The sequence below is a fragment of the Chiroxiphia lanceolata genome, chromosome 3, assembly GCF_009829145.1.
Source record: "Chiroxiphia lanceolata isolate bChiLan1 chromosome 3, bChiLan1.pri, whole genome shotgun sequence".
Lineage (NCBI taxonomy): Eukaryota > Metazoa > Chordata > Aves > Passeriformes > Pipridae > Chiroxiphia > Chiroxiphia lanceolata.
In genome coordinates this window covers 69940007-69965189 of record NC_045639.1, presented here as the reverse complement: position 1 = coordinate 69965189, position 25183 = coordinate 69940007, and the positions used below count along the sequence as shown (strand labels likewise).

The following is a 25183-nucleotide window of genomic DNA, read 5'->3' as shown; positions in this document are numbered from 1 at the left end:
TTGCCTTTGCCTTTACATAATGATCAAAACCAAACAACAGATGGGACAAAAAAAGAAAAGAAAATGCCATGGGGGTTCTGTTTGTCATTTGATCTCTGATTTGATCTCATCAAAGCTATTTTTTAGCTTGGTTGGGCTGGAAAAGATACAGCAAGTTGATCAGTTTTATAGAAGGGTCTGGCAGAAGACCCTAGGCAGACAGTCAGGTCCTCATGGTCTCATTGATTCATTTCTGTAACAGTACCAAGCTTTAACAGCTCAAGCAAGCAGAAACCAAACAGATTTATTTACCAACTTACTCATGCTGATGACAGAGCCATCATATTACATCCCTTCTGATGTGTCTGTTACATGCCACCACATTCATTCCCAACACCCCTCCTGAGCCAGAGAGTCATCTAGTGCCATGTGCCAAGCCCTAAGACATCCATGCAGGCCAGGCAGATGTGGCATGGGACCCACAGGGAACACACAGCCTCCCAGAGCAGCAGCCAGGAGTCACCTAGGACGCTCAGAGCACTATAGATCCATGTCTGCTCTTCAGCAAAAGCTCACCTCCTCTTGATGTTCATTTTTAAGCTCAATTTCAAGCTAAATCCTCCCCTGAACTTGCCTGAAGCTTGAAGCTCTTCCCTGTGGAAAATCACTGGCATGAGATGGAGTCACTGCATGCCTGTCAGTTGGCTCCAGTTTCTGGGTGTTTTTACTGGGGGGTTTTAGCATGAGCAAGTCAGGAGACACGTCTGTGATATGATGGGAAATCCTGTCCTTTTGCAATATTCCAGCAGCTTGGCAAAGTCATCGACTTCACTGTAAATGCAATGGTTTTCCCACAAAGCAGGAGTGAGAGAGGATCAGGGCATAGATGATGCTCTGAGGCCTGGTGCAGCAGGACATTGAAGCTGTTCGGGAAGAACAGGGGAGGTCTCACGCAGCAGTTCTGGCTGGGCAACTTGCTGGGAGAGCTCGTAAGTGCTGTAACTGGAACGCTGTCATCATGCCATTAAAAAACCACCATTAAAAAAAAACTTCTGAAAACTCCAGGATTCAGGCAAGCAAGCAGGAAAAAAATCCTGAAGTCTATTTTTGGACCAGCCAGGTGGGCACAAAAACAATTTTCCTTGTGAATTGCCAAGAGAATAGTCTATAAATACTGCTCAGGTCACCAGGGATTTGAGAATTAGTTACATGTTTAATATGCTCTCACTTCTCATCACCAGGGAGAAGAGAAAGAAAAAGAGCTTCATCATCTCATTAGACGATATACTTTGAGAAATAAGAAGACTACAGCAGGAATGAGGAGAGGGCAGAAATCTCACGGCAGATACTAAATGGGTTGTACAACTTAGTTGTCCTGCAGCAGAGATTGCTTGTGTTAGGCAATGAAACATGACAGAGAATGTGTACCAAGTAGATGGCACAGACCTCACATGGCACGGTGCCACCGGGAGTACTCCCAGCCTGTCTGGCTGCTAGAACAAGAAATGCTTTTTTCACATTTTGCAGTGTGATGAAAGGCATCCAAGTAACCAGCTGAGCTGGCTGGCAATTTGTACCTTGGTGTCAGTACACATCTCTTTACTTAACCTCAAATCAGTTTGCAGCCCATCACTTTCTCTCAATCAGAGACAGCTATTTGCTCACTTTAGAGGTACTTACATGGATTAAATACACATTCTAGGTGTCAAAGCCCTTTTAGATCTGCATCCTATCTCTCCTACGGTTCTCCAAAATCCATGTATTTTGGGGAAACTTCGAAATTTGGAAATTAGCAAATCTTCTAACTTTGCTGTCAATCCAGGCATGAACTCTGAAGTCACAACTCCTCAGAGTGAGTGCATCACCTATCTTATGCAGGCAAACATTTTCAGAAGGTTTTTTACAAGATGATGCTATTTAACGGGTTTTTTTCACCTGACTGGATTAAGAAACTGTTGACCAAATTTGAGATTAATTGGTCCAGTCACTTCCTAAGTGCAAAGTCTTCACAGATAAGACACCTTCCTAGACATGCCTATTCTCTCAGGGGCTGGATGTATCTTCAAAAACAGAGGGATTTTATTTGGGAAGTTTGACAAATGAGGATCACCCAAACATTTTCTTAGGACATGGCAGGTTCCTGATGTACCTTCAAGGTCTAGCTGGCCAAGCATGGCTCCTGTGGCTAGGTTGGTCCTTTGCCCAGGGTCACTCACACTCCAAGCCCCACAGTACAGACACACTGGGAGAAAGCAGACATTGCATAAATGGGGCCTTTCACATTTTTGAAAAATTGGGTATTTATTTCCTGTGCTTCTCCCTAAGGAAGAGCTTGTTGCATTTTCCCCAGTGGCAAACAGCATTTTTCCAGTTTTGTTCAATCTAAGGTTTCAAAGAGACCTCATCTTGTCCCCAGGTCCCTCTGCCTGAGTTTCTCTCCACATGCCCAGCCTGCAGCAAAACCAAACCTTTCTCCAGCCACAGCAGGTAGGGTGGACAGTCACATTTCAGTGTCGTAAAGGCTTGACCAAATCGGTACTGTGGGAACTTCTGGAGTTCTGCTTCGGACATTAGTCGAAAACCCAGGACTGCATCTGACCAGAAAGGTAACTCTTCCTTGGGAGTGCTTTTAAAGATCTGCCACCTAAAAGAACACAGAGAAAAACCTAGAACACTTCACTGCTAGTGTTCTGCCATATTATGTGTCACATCAATCTTAGCACAAACTCAGGAGCTGAGGAACCTGCTTCTGCTCATCGGTACAGCTCTGAAAGGTTAATAGCAACAGGGGAAACATTGCTGCCTGCTACTGCAATACCTGCCTGGACAAATAGGCAGAGAGCTGGCACAGCCGAGCTTGAGGTTGACACACTGGAGTAAATAAACTGCAGAGAGTTCTTCCAGCAATAGTGTATGTACAGAGTTCCCATGTACAGTGTCCCTGCCACAACCTGGCTGGACCTGGTAGGGCCACTTGCACATCTGCTCATAGTTCTTTGGATACCCATAAAGCTAGAGGGCCCAGTTCAACACTCCCAAGAGGAAAATTTCTGTGTACATAATAGGCAGCATAAAACACCCCGAACACACCCACCCCTGTGAGAAACCAAATAGGTGTTCAGCCCAGAAAGCCAGAGACAGCTACCCAGCGAGAGGCCTCAGAGATAACAATGGACACCCCTTAACTGCATCCCTGTACTCAGTTGCTGAGCTGGAAGATCCTGCAGTCCCATCCCTATGAAGACCACTCCTGCTGCAAGCAACTGGTGGATGACAGCGAGGAAAACATCAGTTATTGAAATACACTTGGCACTGGTCATTCTTGAATGGTTTTTATGTGCACACCTATGCATGAATTTTGCCTAAAATTACATCATATCTGAGCAGTTGCAATGCAGTTTCTTGGGAATACAGTCATAAAACCTAGTTCATGAAGGGAATACACCTGAACTCCAGCAAGGAAAACCTCTCTGACTGCTCCAGAACACAGCTCAAACACACCAAAGGCTGCCCCAGGGGGTCATTCTTACCCAGAGACCAGGTGAATGCCAGCCTCTGATGCCTCGGCTGAGTTGCTGATGGCAAAAAGGTAAGTGAAAGTCTCTTTGAACCACTGCTTCTGCACGTGAATCGGTGTGCCTGCGTGTGAATGAAATTAAACATGCAGAGAGGAATAATGCAAAGAATAGAAGTGTACAAATGAGTGTCAAGGATATGGGACAGACAGAGAACACAGGTTAAGGCAGTTTTCTTCCTGAGCCTCTGTGCATTGCTGCACACCCGCACACATGGCTGCATAGGGTGCTGAGGGCAATGCCACAGTGAACTTCACGAACCTGGGTACGTGTGAGGAATGAGCATCCCAGCACCAACATCACTCAATGTGTTGGGGCTGAACTGGTCTGAAAGGACTGTCACAGAGCAGCTGGGACAAGCCTCCACAATGCACAGTGCTGTGGACAGGCCGATGACTCCCGCGCCGACCACTGCGACCTTGGGTGCTGCCATCTCCAGGATACAGAGGCAGAGGAAAAAGAAACGTACCTGCATTCAGAAACAACATATCACATGTCACTATTATCCAGGCCTCACACTCTCATCAGGCTATGAAATACCCACACAAGATGTAACACAAGCCCCCCAGAGCAACTAATTGAAGGCTAACTGCTGCAGCACACAACCAAGGCAAAGGTGAGGATTAAAAAAATCATCCGCCTTTGATATGATGACAAATTTTTGAAAAGTACTTCATCCTCGGCACAGGAGCAAAGGGCAAGAGAGAGATCTGTACATGCACCATTGGTGTTTGGCTGGTTTGGGGCAAAATTTTTTTAATAAAACCAAGGGAGTGAGGCACCCATAGAGTTTCAATCATGTCAGGTGCAAAAGTCATGGAGCCCTGAAGAAACTCGCTTTTTGGCACCATAAGGAAAAAGGTTGTTTGAATATTGGGATCTCCAGCAATGAGAGCTACCACTGCCTGGGCAGCAGAAGCAAATCGCACAGGAGGCAAATTGGTTACGCTGAGGAAAGGGTCCAGCCATGGTGGGAGATGCTTTTTCTGAACATTCATCTTAGTTCTCCTGCTCCTGGGGGAGTGCAGGGCTCCCACTATGCCCCCGAGGACTGTGTTACCTGCTTAGCTCTGTCCTAGGAAACAGGAATTTTATATATTAAACATAATGAATATTCTCACATGGTACAGCCTGGCTGTTTACATGACCACATCCAAAAACTGTTCGGGCCACTGTGCCTTGGCAGGAAAAGTGCGGGAAGAGAAGCTACCTGTGTTCTGGGGGATTTTGTGCCCCTAATGACTGGAGGTCTCCAAATCCATTCTTGGCCTTTGCACCTGCCAGCATGGCCCACTACCTCAGACAGATCTGTGGGCATCCAAGGTTGCCATGCTCTCTCAGCAACAGACAGTGGTCCCCAGGAGCCAGCCAGTCTTGCTGCCTGAAGGGCTGGTATACTTGCCTCTCTCTGCCTTGCTTTCTAAGTTGCTTTATGTCCTGGAGCAGCTCCACTCCACTCCTCAGAATTTTCAACTGCTGATTGCTACTCCAAGAGGTGCAGTGTTTCTATTTTCCTTTGTCCTGGCCAAGTTTTGGAGCTTGGCACCTGTCCTGGTGAGTGGCGCACAGCTCCTGGTTGACAATCACCTGACTGCCCATCCCAGTGAGGTGCCAGCCTGTGTGCCTGGCCCTAGCCAGTTCATAGTTTTCACACTGGCGAAGGCACGAAGCAGAACTGAACCATGCAGCTCAGTGCACCCTACAAACTCCCAGAAGCCAGAACTAAATGGGCCCAAAAGAGAGAGACTGGGCAACCTCAGAGGTGATAAATCCTTTAGCAGCTTTGAACCAGGTGAGCTGGGGTGCATCTGCTGGCTCAGGCATCCCATCAAGGAATTACTGTTAAAAGCTAAGCGGGAATCATAGAATCACAGAATCACAGAATATGCTGAGTTGGAAGGGACCCACATGGATCATCGAGTCCAACCCTTAGCCCTGCACAGGACCATCCCCAAGAGTCACACCATGTGCCTGAGAGTATCATCCAAATGTTGGTGCTGTGACCACTTCTCTGGGGAGCCTGTTCCAGTGCCCAACCACCCTCTGGGTGAAGAAGCTTTTTCTAATATCCAATCTAAACCTCCTCTGACACAATTTCAGGTCATTCCCTTGGGTCTTGTCACTGGTCACCACAGAGAAGAGATCGGTGCCTGACCCTCCTCTTCCCCTCACGAGGAAGTTGCAGACTGCAATGAGGTTTCCCCTCAGTCTCCTCTTCTCCAGGCTGAACAGACATGTGCCCTCAGCAGCTCCTCATATAGCTTCCCCTCAAGGCCCTTCATCATCTTTGTTGCCCTCCTTTGGACACTCTCTAACAGCTCTATATCTTTCGTGTATTGCAGTGCCCAAAACTGCACATAGTATTCAAGGTGAGGCCACACCAGTGCAGAGCAGAGCAGGAAAATCCCCTTCCTCCACTGGCTGGCGATGCTTTGCCTGATGCCCCTCAGGACACCCTTGGCCCTCCTGGCCCTCCAGGGCACTGCTGACTCATATTCAGCTTGCCGTCAACCAGGATGTAGGGGAAGAATCTCCTCTGCCTGTGGCTCTTTTTTTTTCCTGGAGTATATTATCTAGCAATATTCACTCTTGGAGAGGATGCTGAGTGAGACAGACCTTTGGTTTTGTGCCCTTATGGTTCTGCCTTCTCCTATGGGACTTGCTTATCATTGACTAGAAATCCAGCCTCACTAATTGCTTTCTGAGAACCTTTTCTGGAAACCAGTGCCTGCAGTTATAATGATGGGCTGATTTCCCATCTTCCTGTGGCTTTTGGCATATTTGATGTAAATTTAGGCAAGACAAACTGTGTGGGATTATGATAGGTCAGGTTTATTTATGAGATCCTTGCTCATAACTCTTCACACAGCTTCTCACTTACCCCTGAGGTTTTACTACCTAAAATTTGATGTCTCTACTAGGTAGGAAGGGAGAGAGGAACAGGCAGTGTTGCTTGTCATTGCATTCCTTCTGCATCACAGCCAAGGGTTGTTAGCAACCCATTTTCTTCCTCTCAGGGCAATGCTTAAGTTTCTTCATATTAATTATCACATCTTCTTTCATAAGCTGACTATAGAAGTGCCCTTGCAGCAGGGAAAGAGGATGCAGTGGGGGGGGCAAGTGGACCCTGAACCACAATTGGTGGCCTGCATGGCTGACACCCAGAAACTCAATATGGAAAATTGTTAGGGAAAGGAGAAGAGAAACAAAGAATATTAGTAACAAGAAACTGGGGGGGGGGGGGGGGGAATAATAATTCTGTAATTACTTAGGAAAATTGGTTCTGAGAAAGGTATTTAAACACATTTTTAATAACAAACCTTCTCACTCAGCACTGGTAGCTGTGGAAATAGCGTGTGGTTCTCAGCGCACCCAGCGAGCCTCCCAGCAGTCCATGGACAAGCACAGCCCTTCTTTTTCAGCTGCCCTGGAACATATGCGTGGGTACATTATGCATCTGCCAGAGATGTGCTCTCAGTTGTCCCTCACAACTCTCCTTGGCACATTAGCACATGAAGGCTTGATGTGCTCCTGAACTGCAGCACTAGGTGCTAGAAAAACACTGCATTTAATGGGAGTGTCATGGCCTTCTGAGCGGTTCCTGTAGACTCCAGCACTGTCAGCAGCCCCTTCCTGCCCTCACTGGATTTCGCAACATTGGGATCAGTTGATATATTGAACCTTGGACTGTGATGGAGATTGAATTTCTGGACTGACCTCCCTTCCCTTCCCCAGGGAAGAAAGAGGAGCTGTGGCTTGGTGGAGGCTCAGGTTTCAGAAGTCCTTGCAGTTCAGATGCCATTTTTGCAGACGAGCCGGTTCAATATATCAACTGATCCCAATGTTGCAAAATCCAGTGAGGGCAGGAAGGGGCTGCTGACAGTGCTGGAGTCTACAGGAACAGCTCAGAAGGCCATGACACTCCCATTAAATGCAGTGTTTTTCTAGCACTTAGTGCTGCAGTTCAGGAGCACATCAAGCCTTCATGTACTAATGTGCCAAAAATCAACTGGGTGCAAAGCAGAGCTACACACAGGTAGTATCAGCAAGTGCAGCTCGGGCTTTGCAGAACCACTGACCATGCTATGAGTGCAAGGCTCACCTATGGCTCTGCCCTGGCAGCACAGCCTGGGCAGGGGGCACAGGAGGAGAAACTACTTTTAGCTAACGTGGGAGCCCAGCTTAGTCCCAGCAGAGGGACATTTCTTGTCCTGTCAGACAGGCCTGTACTGAGGGTTTTGCAAAAATCAGCCTTTTAAAGGCAGACCAGTTGCAGTAACTGCTGGGGAGGGAGGCAAATGGTGTCACGTACTGTTTAGCTCTCTGTCCCTTCATAGTGTCAGAAGAATGGGACAGAAGCCAGAGAGTCACCTGGAAGCTTTAATTCCCCAGCAATGAGGACACCAGCTGCCTGATGTGGGTTTCATGGCCCTGCCACCCTCCTGCTCCTCCCAAGCCAGAATGAATTATTTTTAAAAATACTGAGATATTTTGAGACGTGACTTCATCTCCCAACTCAGGCAACAGTAGACAATGCCAGCCTCATGTGTCGCAAGGGGGTCCTTATTCTTTCTTGCCTCCCATAGCTGTATGTCATCACTAAGTGCCACAAACTTTCAGCTGTAACATCAGTGCATAACATGATCAATATGGATTAATATACTGGTCCCCAACACACACACACACACACACACACACACACAAACATGCACACCCACTGCCAGCTGCAGCTGCAGCCTGCAGACACAGCAGGCTGACCACTCTGAGCTTGTGTTGCAACCCATCTGGCCTACCAAAATAAGCATATTTACACACCCAAATAAACAGTGGAAAAAGCCCAGCTGAACTGTTGACCAGAAAATGGAACAGGAAGTAACTGAAAAAAAACCAAAATCTGCTATATATAAGTCCTGTGGGTTTTTTTAAACTAACTCTCATTGTAATTAAGTACTGAACTACTTTTTTGAATTGCTTGAAGCCTGTGGTACGAAAAAGCAAAAGCTCCAGCCTTTCTGAACTGCTGGAGGGGCTCCTCACCCACCAGAGCAGCTGCACCCACTGTCCCTGTCAGTGCCTGCCATGGAGCACTTTTTCCCTTCCTTTTTTTTTGCTGATCACTTTCGTTTATTCACTTCCCCAGTTTACAAGCACCCTTGGTGTTGCTTGCCTTCAGATGACTCCAGGGAGGGGTTTTGCCAGGCAAAAACATGGTGCTCATGATCCACTCTTGGGCGTTTACTGAGGAGGAGGAGGTACTGATTTTGTCCTTTTGACTGTGGCCTAGTCCCTTTTCTGCCATTTGGGCTGCTCTGTGAGATGTACATTCGGGAAGTGCCACAGAAGGAAGGCAAGGATGTTCTCTCTTCACTGAACAAGGGACCACTGTCAGAAAGCAGGTGTCACAGGGGACCACAGAAAGCCACCGTCACAGGGGACCCCGGGCCGACCAGGGAGGCCTCAGCTCGTCCTTCAGGTGGCTGTTCGCATGCACGGGAAACATCTCCTAAGGAATGCTAGGGTTATTCCGCCCCCTCAGATACCTGCAAGTCACCTTCAGCAGCAGCACCTACGCGCCGAGCGCTGCTCTTGCTTCCCTCCCAAACCAGAGAGGTCTGCGGCCCTCGCTCGCCGCAGGCCGGGGACTGTCGAGCCCCTCGCCGCTCTGTGCGGGGAGAGGCTGCGATCCCGGATCTGCCCCCCAGCCAAGCCCTGCGGCTCACCCCTCCCGCCCCGCTATGTGTGCTGAGCCTTCCCGGCCCCGGCTCTGGAAGCTGGGCTGGGCCCGCGGGAACGCCCTGGGGCAGCGCCCAGTCCCGGGGGGCCCTTCTCCGGCCCTCGGCAGCAAAAGGGCTCCGGCATGCAGCATTTCCCTCTTCGGCTGGAACTACAAGTCTGAAAACAACCTAAGCGGGGAGAGCAGGCGATACCTGGTGAGGAGGAAGCCCCGGTCCTGCCTGGAAGAGCCGCCCTCCCGGGCAGCGCGGGGACACGTGCGGGAGCGGCCGGAGCGCCTCGCCCGGGAGCTGCCGCTGCCCCCCCCGCCCCGGGGCGCCCCCGGGCCCAGCTCCGTTCCCCGCCGCGAATGAAGGAGCTGTTTGTGCCCGGGCAGTGCCCTCCCCCGGCGCTGGCAGCACGCCCGGAGTGCCCGGCGGCCGCGCGTTGGCCCTGCCGGGGCCGGGCCCTCCGCCGCCTGCCAGAACTTTCCCCCTTGATATTTCCCCAGCGCGCTCCAGAGGAGGCTCAGCGGGACCCGCTGTGCTGCAGCGAATACACTGTCCTTTTTTCCTCCCTCACAGGCAGTTATGTTCTGAGTGTTTCTGAAGCTGCCTTAGGGTTGCCACAGCGCTCGAGCAATCGTGCGAGCGGTCGGGAGGGGAACTCCAGCCATGGCAGGCCGGTGAGGTACGAGTCCTTGCCAAACCGCAAACCCGTAATGAGCACAGCCGGGCAGGGCTGTTTTCAGCGGAAAAACACAAGTTTGTCAAAAAATAAACCTCTCTGCAGGATCGCTAGGATGAAATTATATAGCATATACCCCAGTTTATCGCCTCCAGGGCATTTGCCTTTGGCAGGACATTTTGGGTAATATTTGACAGCCTGAGCATTCGTCCCTGAACATGCTTATCAGGACAGTGTTTGCCAACCACTCCTCTTCAGCCCTGTCGAACAGCTTCTGCCATGGATCTTCCAAGCAGGTGCCTTTTCTTTATAGCCATTTAAATACAGACCAGCAGTCATCCGAAGGATATCACTATGTATAGCAACAGTGTGCACAACATACGGCGAACTGTTCTCCCAATCTAGCTGTGTTCTTAAATGGTAAACTAAAGCCACGATATATTACACATGTGTAGGCATAATTCCCCCAAATTATAGTGTAGCTTGATTTTTCTGTGTTCTGAAAATAGGGGATTAAGACAGGGAAAGCAGCAGCAGAACAGAAGTTTACTTGTTTAGAAATGAAATTGTTGATGGGCATGGTGCATTGATTGTAAAATGAACACTATTCTAAGCCATTGCAGGATATCTGCAGTAACTTTGGAGAGAATCCTTTCACATACGGAATTTCCCTCAAATATAAATGAAGGTTGCAGTGCCAGCTAATATTAAAACTGCCTGCTACTTCTCCTCCTGAGATTCTACTGCTTATTGCTTATAACTTTGCCAGATTTGAATGATTTGGATTGAAATGTTCTGTGACAGATGTTGGTGCAAGGCTGAATGTTTCACGGAATTCCCAATGTATCTTTTCCTGAGAATGAGATGCAGGAAATTCAAGCTGATTGAGGATACCAAATCTTATTGTAATGTTATTACATAACAAGAATCTTCTATGGGCTAAAGTATTTTGGAAAGGTGAACACATTGTGTTTTGCGAAAGCACCCATAAGTAAAGTACAACATATTTTAGGATGAGGAAAAAGCTTTGTTCTATGTAATCTAGATATGTGAATTCCTACCACAAATGTTTGTTTACCCATGCAGGCATCTATAGGGGGAAACAATTTCAACTCTTTAGTGCTGCCATTGATTTTCTTACCTCTGCTCCTCCCTAAAATGAACAGCACAATATAGATCCTCTAATTCCCAGAGCCCTGATAAACTGAAGATCAGCCATTCTGTATTGAGGCCTTCAAGATATGAGAAGTTTTTTGCTACAGATGTTGGTGTTCTCTTGTGAAAGATGGGAAAAAGGACAAGAACAAACAAAAAGATCTGTGTAACAGCCTAACTGCTAAAGATCCCCTGGATGTTTGTGTATGTATTATTCTGTGTATTGTGCAAAGTATGTCCTTTTGAACTAACAAATAATTGGCTAAATAGTATTCCAAGTGCAACCTTCACCTATTTGTAGTTTGAGAATGCTCCTGACAAACTCTGTGATAGTGGCTGTCATATCCTTTAATTTAGTGCAAGTCATGATTTGGGCACTCAGGAAGAGAGCACCAGCCTTCTGGCACAGAACAAACACAGCCCTAATTGTACTTGGAGCTCTTTGTGAACCATGACTGGCAGTGGTATTCCAGCACACCACCAGCCCAGCTCAAGCAGTGCTGAAGAAGTGTTTACCTTAGCATTCCTTTTGCTTTGTGTACTCTCCTGAATAGACCCATAATGATAACCAGAAATGACCTCTCTGAAAACAGGAGGCTGACCTGCTTCTAGTCTTGTGAATGACATGAATCATATATGTGCCACTTCTTTAACCAGTTCAAAGATCAAGTCAAGCATCAGTGTCTGTGGCGAGTTACCATTTCAGCAAAGAGTTTAAGATGTGCCTCGTTTTGCTGTTTGCCTATTATTTACTTACTTCTGGAGAAATTCTCTCAATATAAGGAAGAAACCAGCAGTTCTGACATTCCTGTTGAAAAGCTTTGTGAAAATATTTGCTGAGAGATTGCCCAGTTATCCCTCGTTCTTTTGCTATGTTCATGATCACCTCAGTCACTTTTTAATCACATCACTGGCAATGAGACTGTGGCGAGAATCTTTACAAGAATCACCCCTTGATGTTGATTTTTTCTTATTCCTGTGCAAGTCTGTTCATCTCCACATGTAACATTATGAGGCAATGTTAATAACTGCATGCCTGTGAGCACTCCATAGAGGGATCCTACTCATCTGCAACAAACACCTGAGCAGTATCCACGCCTGCGTGCTAGACAGGAATTCAGAGAGAGAAGAGTTGGTTTGTCACTAAATGAGATATTTCCCATTACTTCTGATTATTCATAAACCTAGGTTAGTAATTTATTTGAAAGAGCTGGCTTTGTGCACAAACCTCTCTGCAACCATTTTTTATATACCAGTCATATTAAAAAAGGATGTTTCCCCTTTTGAGGTGTATACTTTTTAGGCTTGATTTTTCTCAGCTTGATTGAGCTCAGTGCTCTTGAAATCAGTATATCAGGGATGATTCAAATTTCTCAACTTTAACAAACAACTACTTGGACAACTACTTACTTTCAGGGAGGAACGTAAATCACCTGGCAAGGACATATTAAGCCTTCAAAACACAAATGATGAAGCAAAGTGATGGACGTAACTTGATCAGAAAACATAAGATTAATAGAATAAGCATAGAAAGTTGAGTTACTTGCACTAATTAGAGATCTAAGGGAAGTGAAGAACAAATAAGTTCCTGATAAGGTCTGAGGGGCCAAATAATGAGGAATAGGGCTATAAATTACTGCAGTGTCTATTTTCCTGGCACTGTCTGCCCACTCCAATGCCTGCATGAGGAAGCTACAGTTAGTCTTCACATCCACTGAACACCAAGAGTTCATGTACATTGTTCTGTCGTTTCTGTAGTCACCTACTCTCTTTACTGATAACTCATACCCATTCTACAGTATCTGCAGCTATTTTTGTCACTACCGAATGTGTCTGAGGGACTACTGCCCCAGTCAGCTTATACAAATAAAAGCAAAAAAAAAAAAAATTCTTTCCATAACTGAAATGCAAAATATGTCACATTTTTCATGTGCATTTTGTCATAGTCACCATCTAACACATTACCCAAACCTTGGTTTACACCTGCAAACACAAACAGGGAAAAGACATTGTCCTAGTTAGAACAGCTGGGACCAGTTCATCACTGTATGGGTGTAACCCAAAACTGTGTATTCTATAGCCTTCCATGCCATTTCCCCCGAAACTGGTATCAACAGACTATTTACACCTTCTGCCCAGAGCAGCCTGACTCCTCGGCTATAAACTGGGTGTTAAGAGGCCTGTGAGATAGGAGGGTGCCTCCCTTGTCCTCACACCCTTTGTGGAACTCCCCGCCCTGAGGGAAGTACTGAGCATTCCTGCCTGAAGTGGAGAATATATAATCTTGGAGTCTTGGGACTTTTGGAACCACTCGTGGGATCCAGAGGAAGACTGTAGATCACCGCTCTCAACCAGACTGCAGACCACCACTCTCAACTAGACTGCAACCACCACTCTCGACTGGACTGCAACTAATACTTTTCAACCAGACTGCAACCATCACTCTCGACCGGACTGCAGTCACCACTCTTGACCAGACTGCAACAGCACTCTCACCAACAGGCTTTCCCCTCTCCTTTTACTTTGGACTCAGGAAGCCCAAAGAACACCACTCTGTTCATGCCCCAGCGTGCTGGGTTATACATTTGGGTTTTGTGGGTTAAAACTAATTGTTTGTCTGTATAATCATACTTACTGTATTATTTTATTAAATTGTTATTCTGATTATAATCTCTCTTTTGAGTTGAGTTCATTTCCCCTGCTGGTTTACCTTTAAGCCAGCACAGACATACACATAATACTTGCTAGCTTAAACCATAGATGGTTTTTGCTGTGGAATGCCAAAACACCAGCCAGGCCTCTATAAGGGACTATGAACCAAATGGACAGTTGGTGATAAGAGTTCATTAAATTAGGTAAAGGTGTAAAAATTAAAATATGTGTCTCACTTTATCTTGCCCATAATTGCAGATAATAAATGCACATTTTAAAAAACATTAAAATATATTGTATTAAGTTCACAAATTCTGGGCAAACAAACTCCTTCCTATGAATACATACTTCCTCCATGTTACCAAAATGCACACTCTGTTGGTACAGAATCTTGTAAAAAATTATTAGGCTACCAGTACATAGGTGTGCTTTAATCTTTCTTCCTGTGAAAGGTAACAATGCAGATACTAATTGACAGCATTTACTAGAATTTTCCCTGATGGAATAAACTTGTTCTTTTGTGAACACTATATTTTTTTTTAAAATTTTTGAGTTTAATTTCTCCCCTAGGAATCTGTTCTGGGATTCAGACAAGCATCTCTAAGATATTTGAAAAGGGCATAGGATGAATCCAGAGCCTCCTTTTTGCAGGCACAAATGCCTTTCTGGCACGAAGCTTCCATGACCTCACCTTTTCCTAAGCTCTTGCAAAAGGCACTCACAGACCTCGCATGTTGCTGAGCCCAGTGCTGTGGAGGCTTCCTAAGTGACTGCACCTAAGGAGTTGGTAAAAATCAGCTGTGAAAGATGCAGGGGAAGGCCAATGAGTCCTGCACTCCACCCCAACGCTGGGATGTCAGACCATCATCTGTTTCCACAGAGCCACTGCATAAAAGCCCTCAGCCTTCAGGCAGGCTTTACCCCTTGTTCAGACATTCAGGGTACTACTCAGAGCATATGATTACTGCACATAGTTTGCATAGCTTTTTTTTCCTACATGGTTGTTTAAACTATAGAATTTTGCACATAGAAATTGAAGGGAATTGTTACAGTAGAAAATACACCTTTCACAAAGTTTTAAAATAATTATTCAAAATATCAAACATATTTACTATTTTTCATTAGTTATCGTTAAACTAATGATAATTGCTCTTATTCCTATATTTAACCCAGAAAGTATGTCCTTAACAAACTGCAAGACTGTATAATAAAACTGGATATAAGATTTAGGACAAAAACATTTGTCATCATGCAAGAGTGATCAGCAATTAAGACAGGCAAGAATTCAGATTCACTATGTCATAAAACAATTATGTAACTCCAGAGACATAGATCAGCACAATAGATTTGCACTAAGGTAGAGATGAAAAATACAAACATAAAAGAACTTAAGAACTCAGATAAGAAACTATAAAAAAATAATTCTTTTTTATGAGCAATGAAATGAAAAGATGCCCCACAGGAACAGAAGCATTTGTTCTCAAACTCACTGCTCTCTTGCAAGAGGATTTAGAAAATCTGTGAGTATTGAAAGGAAAGAAATCAACTCACCCTGATTTTGCTCCATTTATAGTGAATGACTTGAGTTAAACATATTTTTGTCCATATGGAGAAAACAATCAAACAGAAATGCTAGAGACATACAGAGACGCGCCATTTCCTGTCTTTTTTCAGTAATATGCTTCCTCAGGTTAAAGAATAGGATACTCCAAGGCATTTTCTAAGCTATTGATACATAAAATCACAAAAGGTGTACCTGTAGATCAACAAACTTTTTATTTCCAAGGAAAAAAAGTAACATCATTAGTTCAGGGAAATTTAGGTGTCATTTGAATCAAAGACCAAATACCGACTGACTTCAGTGACAGAAGGAACTGGGTTTTGGTCTTAAAAGCCACCAGCCAACATTGTGGTCTAGAAATATAATTACAGTTTAGTTTGTAAACAGTATCAGTATCATTGTGCATTTAAGATTTTTCTGTTTCTTTTCTTTACCTTATGTATACTGACTACAGATCACGAGGTCCTGAATCCCTCGAGCCAAAGGAACACAGAACACGCATTGACTGTTCATACCAGGGTAACACCTTACTTGCCAGTTATTTGGCAAGTAAGGAAGTAGAAAAAATAATTTTAATTGTTCATCAGTACCTTGTTAGAATTAGACTGTAGTGCTCCCAAAACTCATGACTAGTGAGTTTTAAAATAGATGTACTATCAAAAGAGGGAGTATCCGTGTGAAAGAACCCCAAAATAAGGAAAGAACTTGGAGCTCTGTGTGTGAGAAGGGTGGCTGTAATGGAAGACAGTACCAGTTTAATTCCTTGTTAGGTGTATCGCATGATGTTTTCTTTTTTAGCATGGTTAAACCCTTATTTAAGGCAGGGCATGCAGGGCTTGGCAATAGATCTTGCAGATAAAGATCTACTGTTCTGCTCTGGTAAGTGGAGGGAGATCTGAAAGCAGTGGAAGAATACTAGGTCTGCTCTTCAGCAAAATGAAAAACCACAGCATGTGAGTAATCCGGTCTTCAGTCAACAGAGTATGTGTTCAAGTCGTTCTCTGAATAATGATGGGATTACTCACGGGGTAAGGTTAAGTGCTTTTGCTGAACTAACATATCTGGACGTAAGCCAGAGTATTCTGTGGAGGTCTTCTTGGAGGTTTTCTCTGCAAACATTGGAACACCCACAGAATTGTAGGGAGCATAAAAATTCTTTTCTAGGCTTTCTATATAATTATCTCATAGAAACTCTCTGAACTTAAAACTGACTGAATTTTGCTTGCTTCAAAGCATGTTAATCCTTATATAGGATATTATTTTGTTCTAATACCAGGACCAAAATGCTACTTGATAATCTAGGACAGTGCAGTGAAGAATAAAATCTTTTATAAGGGGATATAAACCATTATTCTGGTTTCAGAAGTCATTGAAACTAATGATTGTGCAGATATAATTGAAAAATACGGCCATTAATTTCTACAGCATACAGAATATTTATCTGTAGTAATACAGATACCTTATTTTCGGGTACATGGCAAAGAAGTAAACAAAGACTTGTTTTGATGAGATCGTGCCATGAGAGTAGGTCCCTAAGATGCAAAACAACCTGATTTCAAACCAAGGGGGACCAAGTTCACACAGCCCAGATAAGAGAGGGCTGTCTGAGCCTCAACACGCAGACAGCTGGTGTGCTGCTCCCCTCAAACCAAGGATGGTCAAACAAAGAGGATATAGATCCTCAGGCAAGGAAGAACCCCCAGGACTGGAGGTAGACTGAAAAGGGGGAGGTGGGAGAGAAAACAATAAAAGTAGCAACCAGAGTGATGCATTCCTATCTATCAGTTTTCTATGGTCCACAGTCATAAGTTCATGCATACCTGAGGTGTAGCAACAGTGAGATGTTTACAGATACTTTGACTAAAACTACTAGAGTAACTGGTAACTCTTCTGTTGATCAGTGTCCTCCAGCTACCATTTTTTAGATTATATTTTTCTAACTGATTTTGTGGGGTATAATAAGGAAAAAATGAGCTACAGATAGCTGTGTGGAAACCGTGTCTACTAAAAATTCATTAATAACTAAGTCCACTTCTGTGCAGAGAGTAAGAGCCATATGCCATTTATTCTTTTCCACTGAAGACTGTGAAGACCTTGATGGAGGCATTTGGTAAAGTTGCTAGTGTAGCTCTTCAAAGTTATAAAAAATCTGAGACTAGATCTGAGCTGAAATAAGTGAGAAGGGGAGCATTAAAATAACGGTCTGGAATGACTACAACTTTTAAAGGGATCAGGCAGTTTAGTTTTACCTAAACTATGACAGCAGTAGATCCAGTGAACACTTCTTTTCTAAACCACTAATAAAAATACAATTGACATTCAACAGAATGAATATACAAGCTATTTGCACATTTTGCAAACTTAGTATTATTTTTTCAGTCAGAAGCTGTGCCATAGAATACTTTCCTCTGTTAGCAATGGTACCATTTCTAGTGGAAAATTTGAAAAAAAAATATAAATTAGTTTAACTTTAAAAGTATTGATATGACTCAATGCAACGTTAAGGCTTCTCTCTTGATTTATAACTGAATTTACTGTGCTTTGAAGTCTTAAGCCTCTAACTGTCAGCTGCAACACAATGAGAGCAGAGAGGGCACTTCATGGTAGGTTTACAATTCTAACTGCAGAAAATGTGAAGCAAAGGATTGACATATTTTTATATATATATATGTAATCAGGTAGTTTCTGACATTTAGAGTAATCATTCCAACTGGTCTCAGCAAGTCAGATTTTTTAAAGTCTGGGTAAGTTTGACAAGGGATCTAGAAATCCTATCAAATTTTCTGCAGTAACTCAGTCCCATGGAAAAGGTTTCGTATACTTGCTCTATTGAAAAGGCAAGACTGGATACAAAGTAGAAGGCACAGATATTATAGAACAGTCACATTTCTTGAATACAAAGATCTTATAAATTAGAGAATGATTAAAATTGGGAACAGCCATTTTGCTGATGCTTTATTTCTCAGTGCTGACTGTTTCTTGACCAAACATCTCTATCTTTTCTAATGCTGCACCACCATGTGCTGGAGGAGTCTTTCCTGAACAGCTTTTCTTGTTTCTTCCCATTTCTGTAGCTTCCACCAATGTGTTAGTCAATGGTTTTCCCAGTGTTTCTGGAAGCATTATGGTTAATATTCCACTCAGAAGAGCCATGATTCCAACAAGCAACTGGAAGAAACAAACAGCAGCTGTAAAGGTAGAAATGTCTTTCAAGTTGTTCATAGTTTTGATCTTGCTTGAGAGCATATTTAAAATAAAGCACAAGGAACTGAAATGTAAAGAAAAGATCATAAGTCTTAAATATTACCTATATAAAAGATCTACCTTTTTTTGTTGCATAAATGAAAGATTATGCAGCACAATTTATCAATGAGCAAGTGAAGTGTTTTGTTCACAAGGGATCAATACAGTGCAAACAGGAATAATTCTGTCTGAGGAAACAATATATATTATCTTCATTTTGTATTTCTGCTATCAGGCATGTATTTAAGAACTGATTCTAGGATTGCATACATTTATTTTTACATGCATGTTCACAGAGTCACAATTTCCCTGCCACCTGTAATCTCAGTTCACTCTCCAGCTCCTGTGTAGCTGTACTTGTACCTGTGTGCCTGTCCCTCCTGCATAGCCAGGCTGAAATTTCTTAGTATGGTTCATTGGCCTTGAGCCACAAAGTGCACATCCGTGCTCAGGAGAGCTCTTCAGCAGATGATGAGCTAGCTCTCAACAAGAATACTTCGCTAAATTCAGTTTCAAAGAACTGTTAGGAGTGCAGGCATCTACTGACAGTTGCACTGGGATCACATTTTGGATTTGTCCGTGGTGTACACAGTTCCATAACAACAGCTTACTTCAGCATGAGTGGTGCAAGGATCAGGATAATGTGGGTAGATAGAGAAGCACACATTTGCTCCAGGAATATTTACTCTTCCCTTTCATTTCTATATCTTGTTAAGTGAGAACAATTCACACTTTCCTCCTTTGAGGACAGAACAGGATTAAAACCCTGACATTCCTCAACACCAGGTTATAAATGACCTAAATCTCTCCTGATAGAAATGCTTTCCCACAGTACATCATGTCTGGTCTCAGTGTTTTTCCATTCTATGACTCTGCACTTTGATACTGTATTATCTTTATCTCGCTGATTCTCAAGTCTGTCCTGTGTTTAATATATTCTTTCCAGATATGAGAGAGAACATTTGGAATTATTGTGCCTATGTCTCTCACACAGAACTTGAGACAAGAACTGGCCAGCTACCATTTGCAGCTAAGCCAGACTTTAAGTCAGAAAGGTGCTTTAATATCATAAGTCTCTATTGTAACTTTGAACAGTTCTATTTTCATGTACATGCACTATGCTAGTTTTGCTTCTCTTCCCTCCCAAAAGAAGAGGAGAGTTTCTCTCAAGCATTATTTTGAGAAGTAAAAGTCATGCAGTTGCATATAGTCCTCTTTTTGCCCTTGCATTAAATATAGAGGCTGACAAAATAATAAAAAAGGCAAAATACTGCTAAATACTGTGAACTACAGTGAAAATAAAATAGTCATGCTCTTACCATGAAAATTAAAAAAAAAAAATCCTAACAGTAATAGAACCAGAAGAAATGGCACAAACAGTGCCTCAGTGACAAATTGAGGGAAATTCTTGTAGACATATGTGTCAAGAGTGATATTTAAAAATATGTTCCAAAACACTGAAATCTCATCTCTGTGTGTCAGAATGCATCTCTACTAATAAAATATGATTTTCTGCTATGGGAAGACAGGATGAAGTGACACATGGCAGCTATTCCACAGTAACCTCTCTCATGCATGTCCTTTAGCCTGTCATAAGTTTACATTTGAGGATATTGCAGTCTGTAAAGAATATTGAATCTTACAGACACCCATACATTTGGAGTGTATGAGAACAGGGTCACTACTTATACCCAACAGAACAAGGTTAAAGCAACACTGTGTGCTTTAAATATGTGTTTCTTCTCTGTTTCAGTTAGTCTTTTAGACACTTGGCATTCTTCTCATGTTTTTCTTCCTCATGAACCTACCTCTTATCCCCCTGAGAACTCTCACTATTCTGTAAGCATACACATCACCATTTTTCCTGCCTTTTCAACTTGGCTCTCATAACTCTATTCCATCACGTTTTCTTCTATTCTACGTGAAAAGAAGATTTTTCTATGTGAAAGCTGATGCATGCATGTAATTCCTGCACTTCCCTTCTCCCTGACTCTGCAAAGCAGTTTCCAATATTTCCTATGAAAGACAAAATACGAAAAATTAAGTCACAGTGTATTTATTCAAGGGCTTCTCAAACATTATCTGCCTTTTCAAGGGCAGTAGCCACAATTATCAATGAAGTTACATTTAGTCAAAGCAAGTCTTTTGCTGTCTTATCTTGGCATACTGCTTCATAAGGCATCTGACATAATTTAGCCCTTTGCTTGCTCATTACAAATATGTAAATTTTGTATGTATGTACTATTTTAAACATGTGATTCAGTGTCAGAAAATGTTCTAATATAGCCAAATGCTTATGGAATAAAGTGTACTATTGTACAAGATATTTAAGTACATTTTAGCTGCATTGAAGTTAATTTGACAGGTGTACCTTCTTAAATGAATTGCATTTTCAGGGCCTTAATTTTTGAAATCTGACTATCTGCTTAGTCAAACTCTCAGAGTACTCCCAACATTTCAGTACAGCCAGCAGCTTCTACTATCTACCATAAAAAACTTCAAAAAAGATGCACCATCATTTTTCATATGTCCTCTGCCTTTCCTTGAGCAACAATTTCACAGTGGTCTAAGACCAGGACTTAATATATTTAGTCTAGAACAAAAGGTAATTTGAATTAAATATCCCTAAAAATTATACTTCTACTTCAACAAAAAAGATTAAATTTTGACCTGAAAATCCATAGTATTAGACACAGGATTTGCATTCATTTAATTTTACTGACTTCACTGAGGTCTTCTTAAATTTCTAATTTATGTTTTTTCTGAGAGATAAATCCAGTCTGTTAAAGGGCTACTGTAACATAATTCTTACCAGCTAAGAAACAGGAATAGGTTATACATGGAGCAGTTGCTTTACTGTACGTTTTCTATAAAGTTGTCACATAAAAAACATACTTGTCAAGTTATTCAAGATTTATAGTCATTCAAATTGAGATACTTGCAGTACTCACAGGTGGCATAACTGTACATGAGGCAGACTGCCAAATAGCAGTATTGACTGCTCAACAATGTGCAGTGTATACAATAGATCAGTGTGATGTATATCAGTTTACTCATAAATATAATCCATTTTATTTCATTTCCATTCCAAAAGGCTTACTTGACCTGAGACTTGGCACGCTATGCTCCAACACAAGACAAGTCTATTTAATAATCTGACAAATACTCTACAACAGGAGCTAATAATGGAAACATATTCACTGTGAACTACTACGCAACTACAAATACTCTGGATAATTTTTGTACACTGAGAGTTGTTCATAGCTGAAATAATTCCTGTGTTTATATTGCCATTTGCACTGCTCTCCAGCATGTTTGAGCATTCCCCATCTGTGGCTGAACTGCAGCACTTCTGCACAGATACTAAAGCTTATCTCATCCAGTAAAGGCAAAATGCTGACAAGAGAAAAAGAATGTTCTCCCATGATCACTCTACTGTGCAAATGTTTCTTTGTCTTTTCTGGGATGATATTTTGGTTTGTGGGGGGCCATTGTTAAGAAAGAAAAAATTTTTGGGAGCTTGAGGAAATAAATTAATTTGTGGTCTTCTTCATCCTCTTAGTTTTTATCCAAAACAACCAAAAGTAATTAATTTAAATAATGAAATTAGCTTACAAGAATTCTCTGAAACCAATCTCTATCATCTATAATTGGAGATTTTATAGTTGCAAAATCAGAAGGGCACAATGCACTTTTTCAAGAAACTCCAATGTGGTGGACAAAATTTGAGTAAAAATCCAGGTTAAAGACACATCCCATTACATTTTCATCTTCGGATATGTATGATCTACATAAAACATCAGTGTGCGAGTAACAGTGAATCCTAAGGGGGTTTTGAAAGAATTCAAACTATTTTAAATCAATAATAAATTCTTCTTTACTTAAAATTTTAATATAAACTTTGTAATTCCTTCTGGTTTGACATATATAGGTATAATTTATCCTTCAGGGGAAAAAAGGGATTGAGTAGCTGCAGGACTTCCAAGCAGCAAATGCTTCATAACAGAAATGCAATGAAGAAATGTGATTCATCTGTAAGCAGGAAATACTTAAAATATTTTGTCCAAAACAGATCTGCTGCATAATGCAGACAAAATGCCCAAAGTCCACAAAGGAATGGTTCCACCTCTCTTTTCTGGGGCAACTGGTGGTAGAAGACAAAACCTAATGAAAACATGACGTGGAGTTACCTAAAAAGTAAGGTGTGCTTAATGAATACAAGGTTCTGTTGCTAGTCAAAGCCACCATGAATCTCATCAATATACCATTTCCTTCTCTTCTACTGTCTCATGAATTGTTTTGTTCAGTTCTTGTAAATGAACACAGAGAGAGACCTTTGGGGCAGGTTTGAAGACCAGGTGTAGTAAGCACAAAACATTCTTGATCTTTTGGAAGGCTATTCCAAAGATGTAATGTCCCAGGGAAGCTGTGGAAAATATTAAGGCATAGTGTAAGAAAAACCAGCCACCTGTGGTGAGTTCAAGAATGGAAGAACTATGCCTTTGAAGAAGGGTGAGAATAAGTCAGGAGCATGGTCAAAAACTGCTAGGCCTGCAAAAAAGTATGGACTATGACACTTCCTAAATGTTACACAGTAGATGCAGAATATTTTAACGGAAAATATTTTTATCAATTTTATTCTAGGATTCAGTGTATAAATATTTTTCTGTCTCCCATCACAAAAACATTTCAGAATATTTCAGTGATTCAAAGTCTCCCTTTTGCTTTAGCTGCATATTTTTAACAATATGAAGCGAGTAATCTTTGAGACTTAAAATTTTGAACAAGAATGGTTTACTTAATTTTCTTTTCAAAATAAACGTTCAGCTTTTGGTTCCTTTGTCATGTGAAAAACATACTTAGCAAGTTAGTAAAGAGAAAGCAAGTAACACATACACCTTTTCAAAACCAGAAACATTCACCACAGAAATAAATACTTACAAGTGGCATGAAAATCCAAACACTTCTCAGATATACACAGAAAGGAGCAACCACGCTTCCTACACGGCACATCATGCTTCCACTTCCAACAGCAAGTGATCTAGACTTAAAAAAATTTGATTAAGAATTCTAGCAGATAAAGGAAACAATTAGAAATGCACAGACACTTAAAACATCAGTAGGATTTGTGTCTTTAAGCAATTATACTAGGAAGCTGTCACTGTGCCAAGGTAAATTTATGTTGTAGTGAAATTCAGCTGCTTCTGTAATTAAGATTAAAAATATAATCATCATTCAGCACAGATCCCAGCATGAATAACCAGGACTTTTAAGAAAGGCATGAAAAATGTTTAAGAAAGTATTGAGTATTCTTCCAGTTCCCCAATGGAACCAATCAATGCACATGGAATGGAAAATGAATAAAAAACTGAATAAAAAACTATGGTACAGACAAACACTAGACAACTCTGAACTCATCCCATCCCAGGTCTTTGAGATCACCTCCACTGATGCCAAGAGCTGCTGGATCAGGTGCAGAACAATAACAAAGGGAATGAAATAACATCCAATTAATGAAAAATACATAACTGGTGAAAGTTCTTACCTTACAATTGTTGGGTACAGTTCTGCTGTGTAGAGATATATAAGGCCAAATGCCACACCTATTGAAAATTTTCCAGCCATATTTGCTAAAATAATTAATATACTGAAGTCCTATTGAAAGAGAGCACAAATAAATATATCATGAGAAAATAACACTTTCAAACATAATTGAAATTCTTCAAAAGTTGTGAACCTTAATAAGCAATGCTTATTACTTGCTTTTTAAAAATTGCTCAGTAAGTTACTAATGTCCATATCACTCTACCAGTCCTGGTTCACTGAAGTCCTGGGAACATTTTACATGTGACTCCAGCAGTGACAGTGAAACCTGCACTGAAAATGCAGAAATCTACCTTTGACTGGCAGCTGCAATTTAAAATCAGCCTTTAATCAACTAAATGGTTTAGAGAGAGCAGCTGCATCTACTGGCTTAAGAGCCTTTAAAATCAATTTCTGCTATAGGAACACTTTCAACAATACGTGACTAACCTGAGGTATGAACATAATTAAAACACAGATCAGTGCACTTAAAATAAGGAACGGAATGAGTGTGTTTCTCCTTCCCACTTTGTCCATCGCAACGCAAGCAATGATATAGCAAGGCAACTCCACAGCACCTGTCAGTATGAAATTATTTTGTTTTAAGTCATGATTACACATATTCATGTTATAACTCTAACTTCCTCTTCATGAGGATTAATTTAATCTAGGGGATAATAAATATGTAAAATCTGGAGATAACCAGTGTGTTGGGCTAGTTCATTTGGTAACAGAAATGGTGACAGGAGGCAGAAAATGGCCTTAAATACAGTAATGAGAATGGAGAAGGACAAGGGAAACAGGTTTCACAGAGCAGAGCAGCTCCAGTTCTCCTTGGGATGGAAAATTACAGAAGACATCAAGGCCACAGTTCTGCTTTTAGGATACTGGCACTTTTGTCTTAAACTGTACATTTGCTGCTCTTCTCCTTCAAGTATTTTCACAACAGCTCAAGTATGCCCACAAGGAATATTGTTAGTGTCATACTGACACACCTCTCAGGACTTTCTAGCTTCCACCTGGACACAGAATTGAA

At 42.1% G+C, this 25183-nt stretch overlaps 1 protein-coding gene across 10 annotated transcripts in view; it reads right to left on the bottom strand.

Annotated features, from left to right (window-relative positions):
* Positions 1-25183, bottom strand: part of LOC116783940 (solute carrier family 22 member 16-like) — a 52401-nt gene that overhangs the window by 1415 nt on the left and 25803 nt on the right. For 5 of the 10 annotated variants that reach the window (XM_032681967.1, XM_032681968.1, XM_032681969.1 and 2 more), the window contains 6 exons: positions 24110-24219; positions 23506-23605; positions 6875-6981; positions 3816-4023; positions 3510-3618; positions 2449-2623 (listed from right to left, as the gene is read on the bottom strand). In XM_032681967.1, coding sequence (XP_032537858.1) covers positions 2449-2623; positions 3510-3618; positions 3816-4023; positions 6875-6981; positions 23506-23605; positions 24110-24219 — 809 coding nt within the window. Of the gene's footprint in view, positions 1-249; positions 905-2448; positions 2646-3509; positions 3619-3815; positions 4024-6874; positions 6982-9094; positions 9216-9481; positions 9608-18244; positions 18490-23505; positions 23606-24109; positions 24220-24597; positions 24726-25183 lie in introns of those variants that run through there. The other 5 variants (XM_032681970.1, XM_032681975.1, XM_032681976.1 and 2 more) reach the window with 5 other exon arrangements.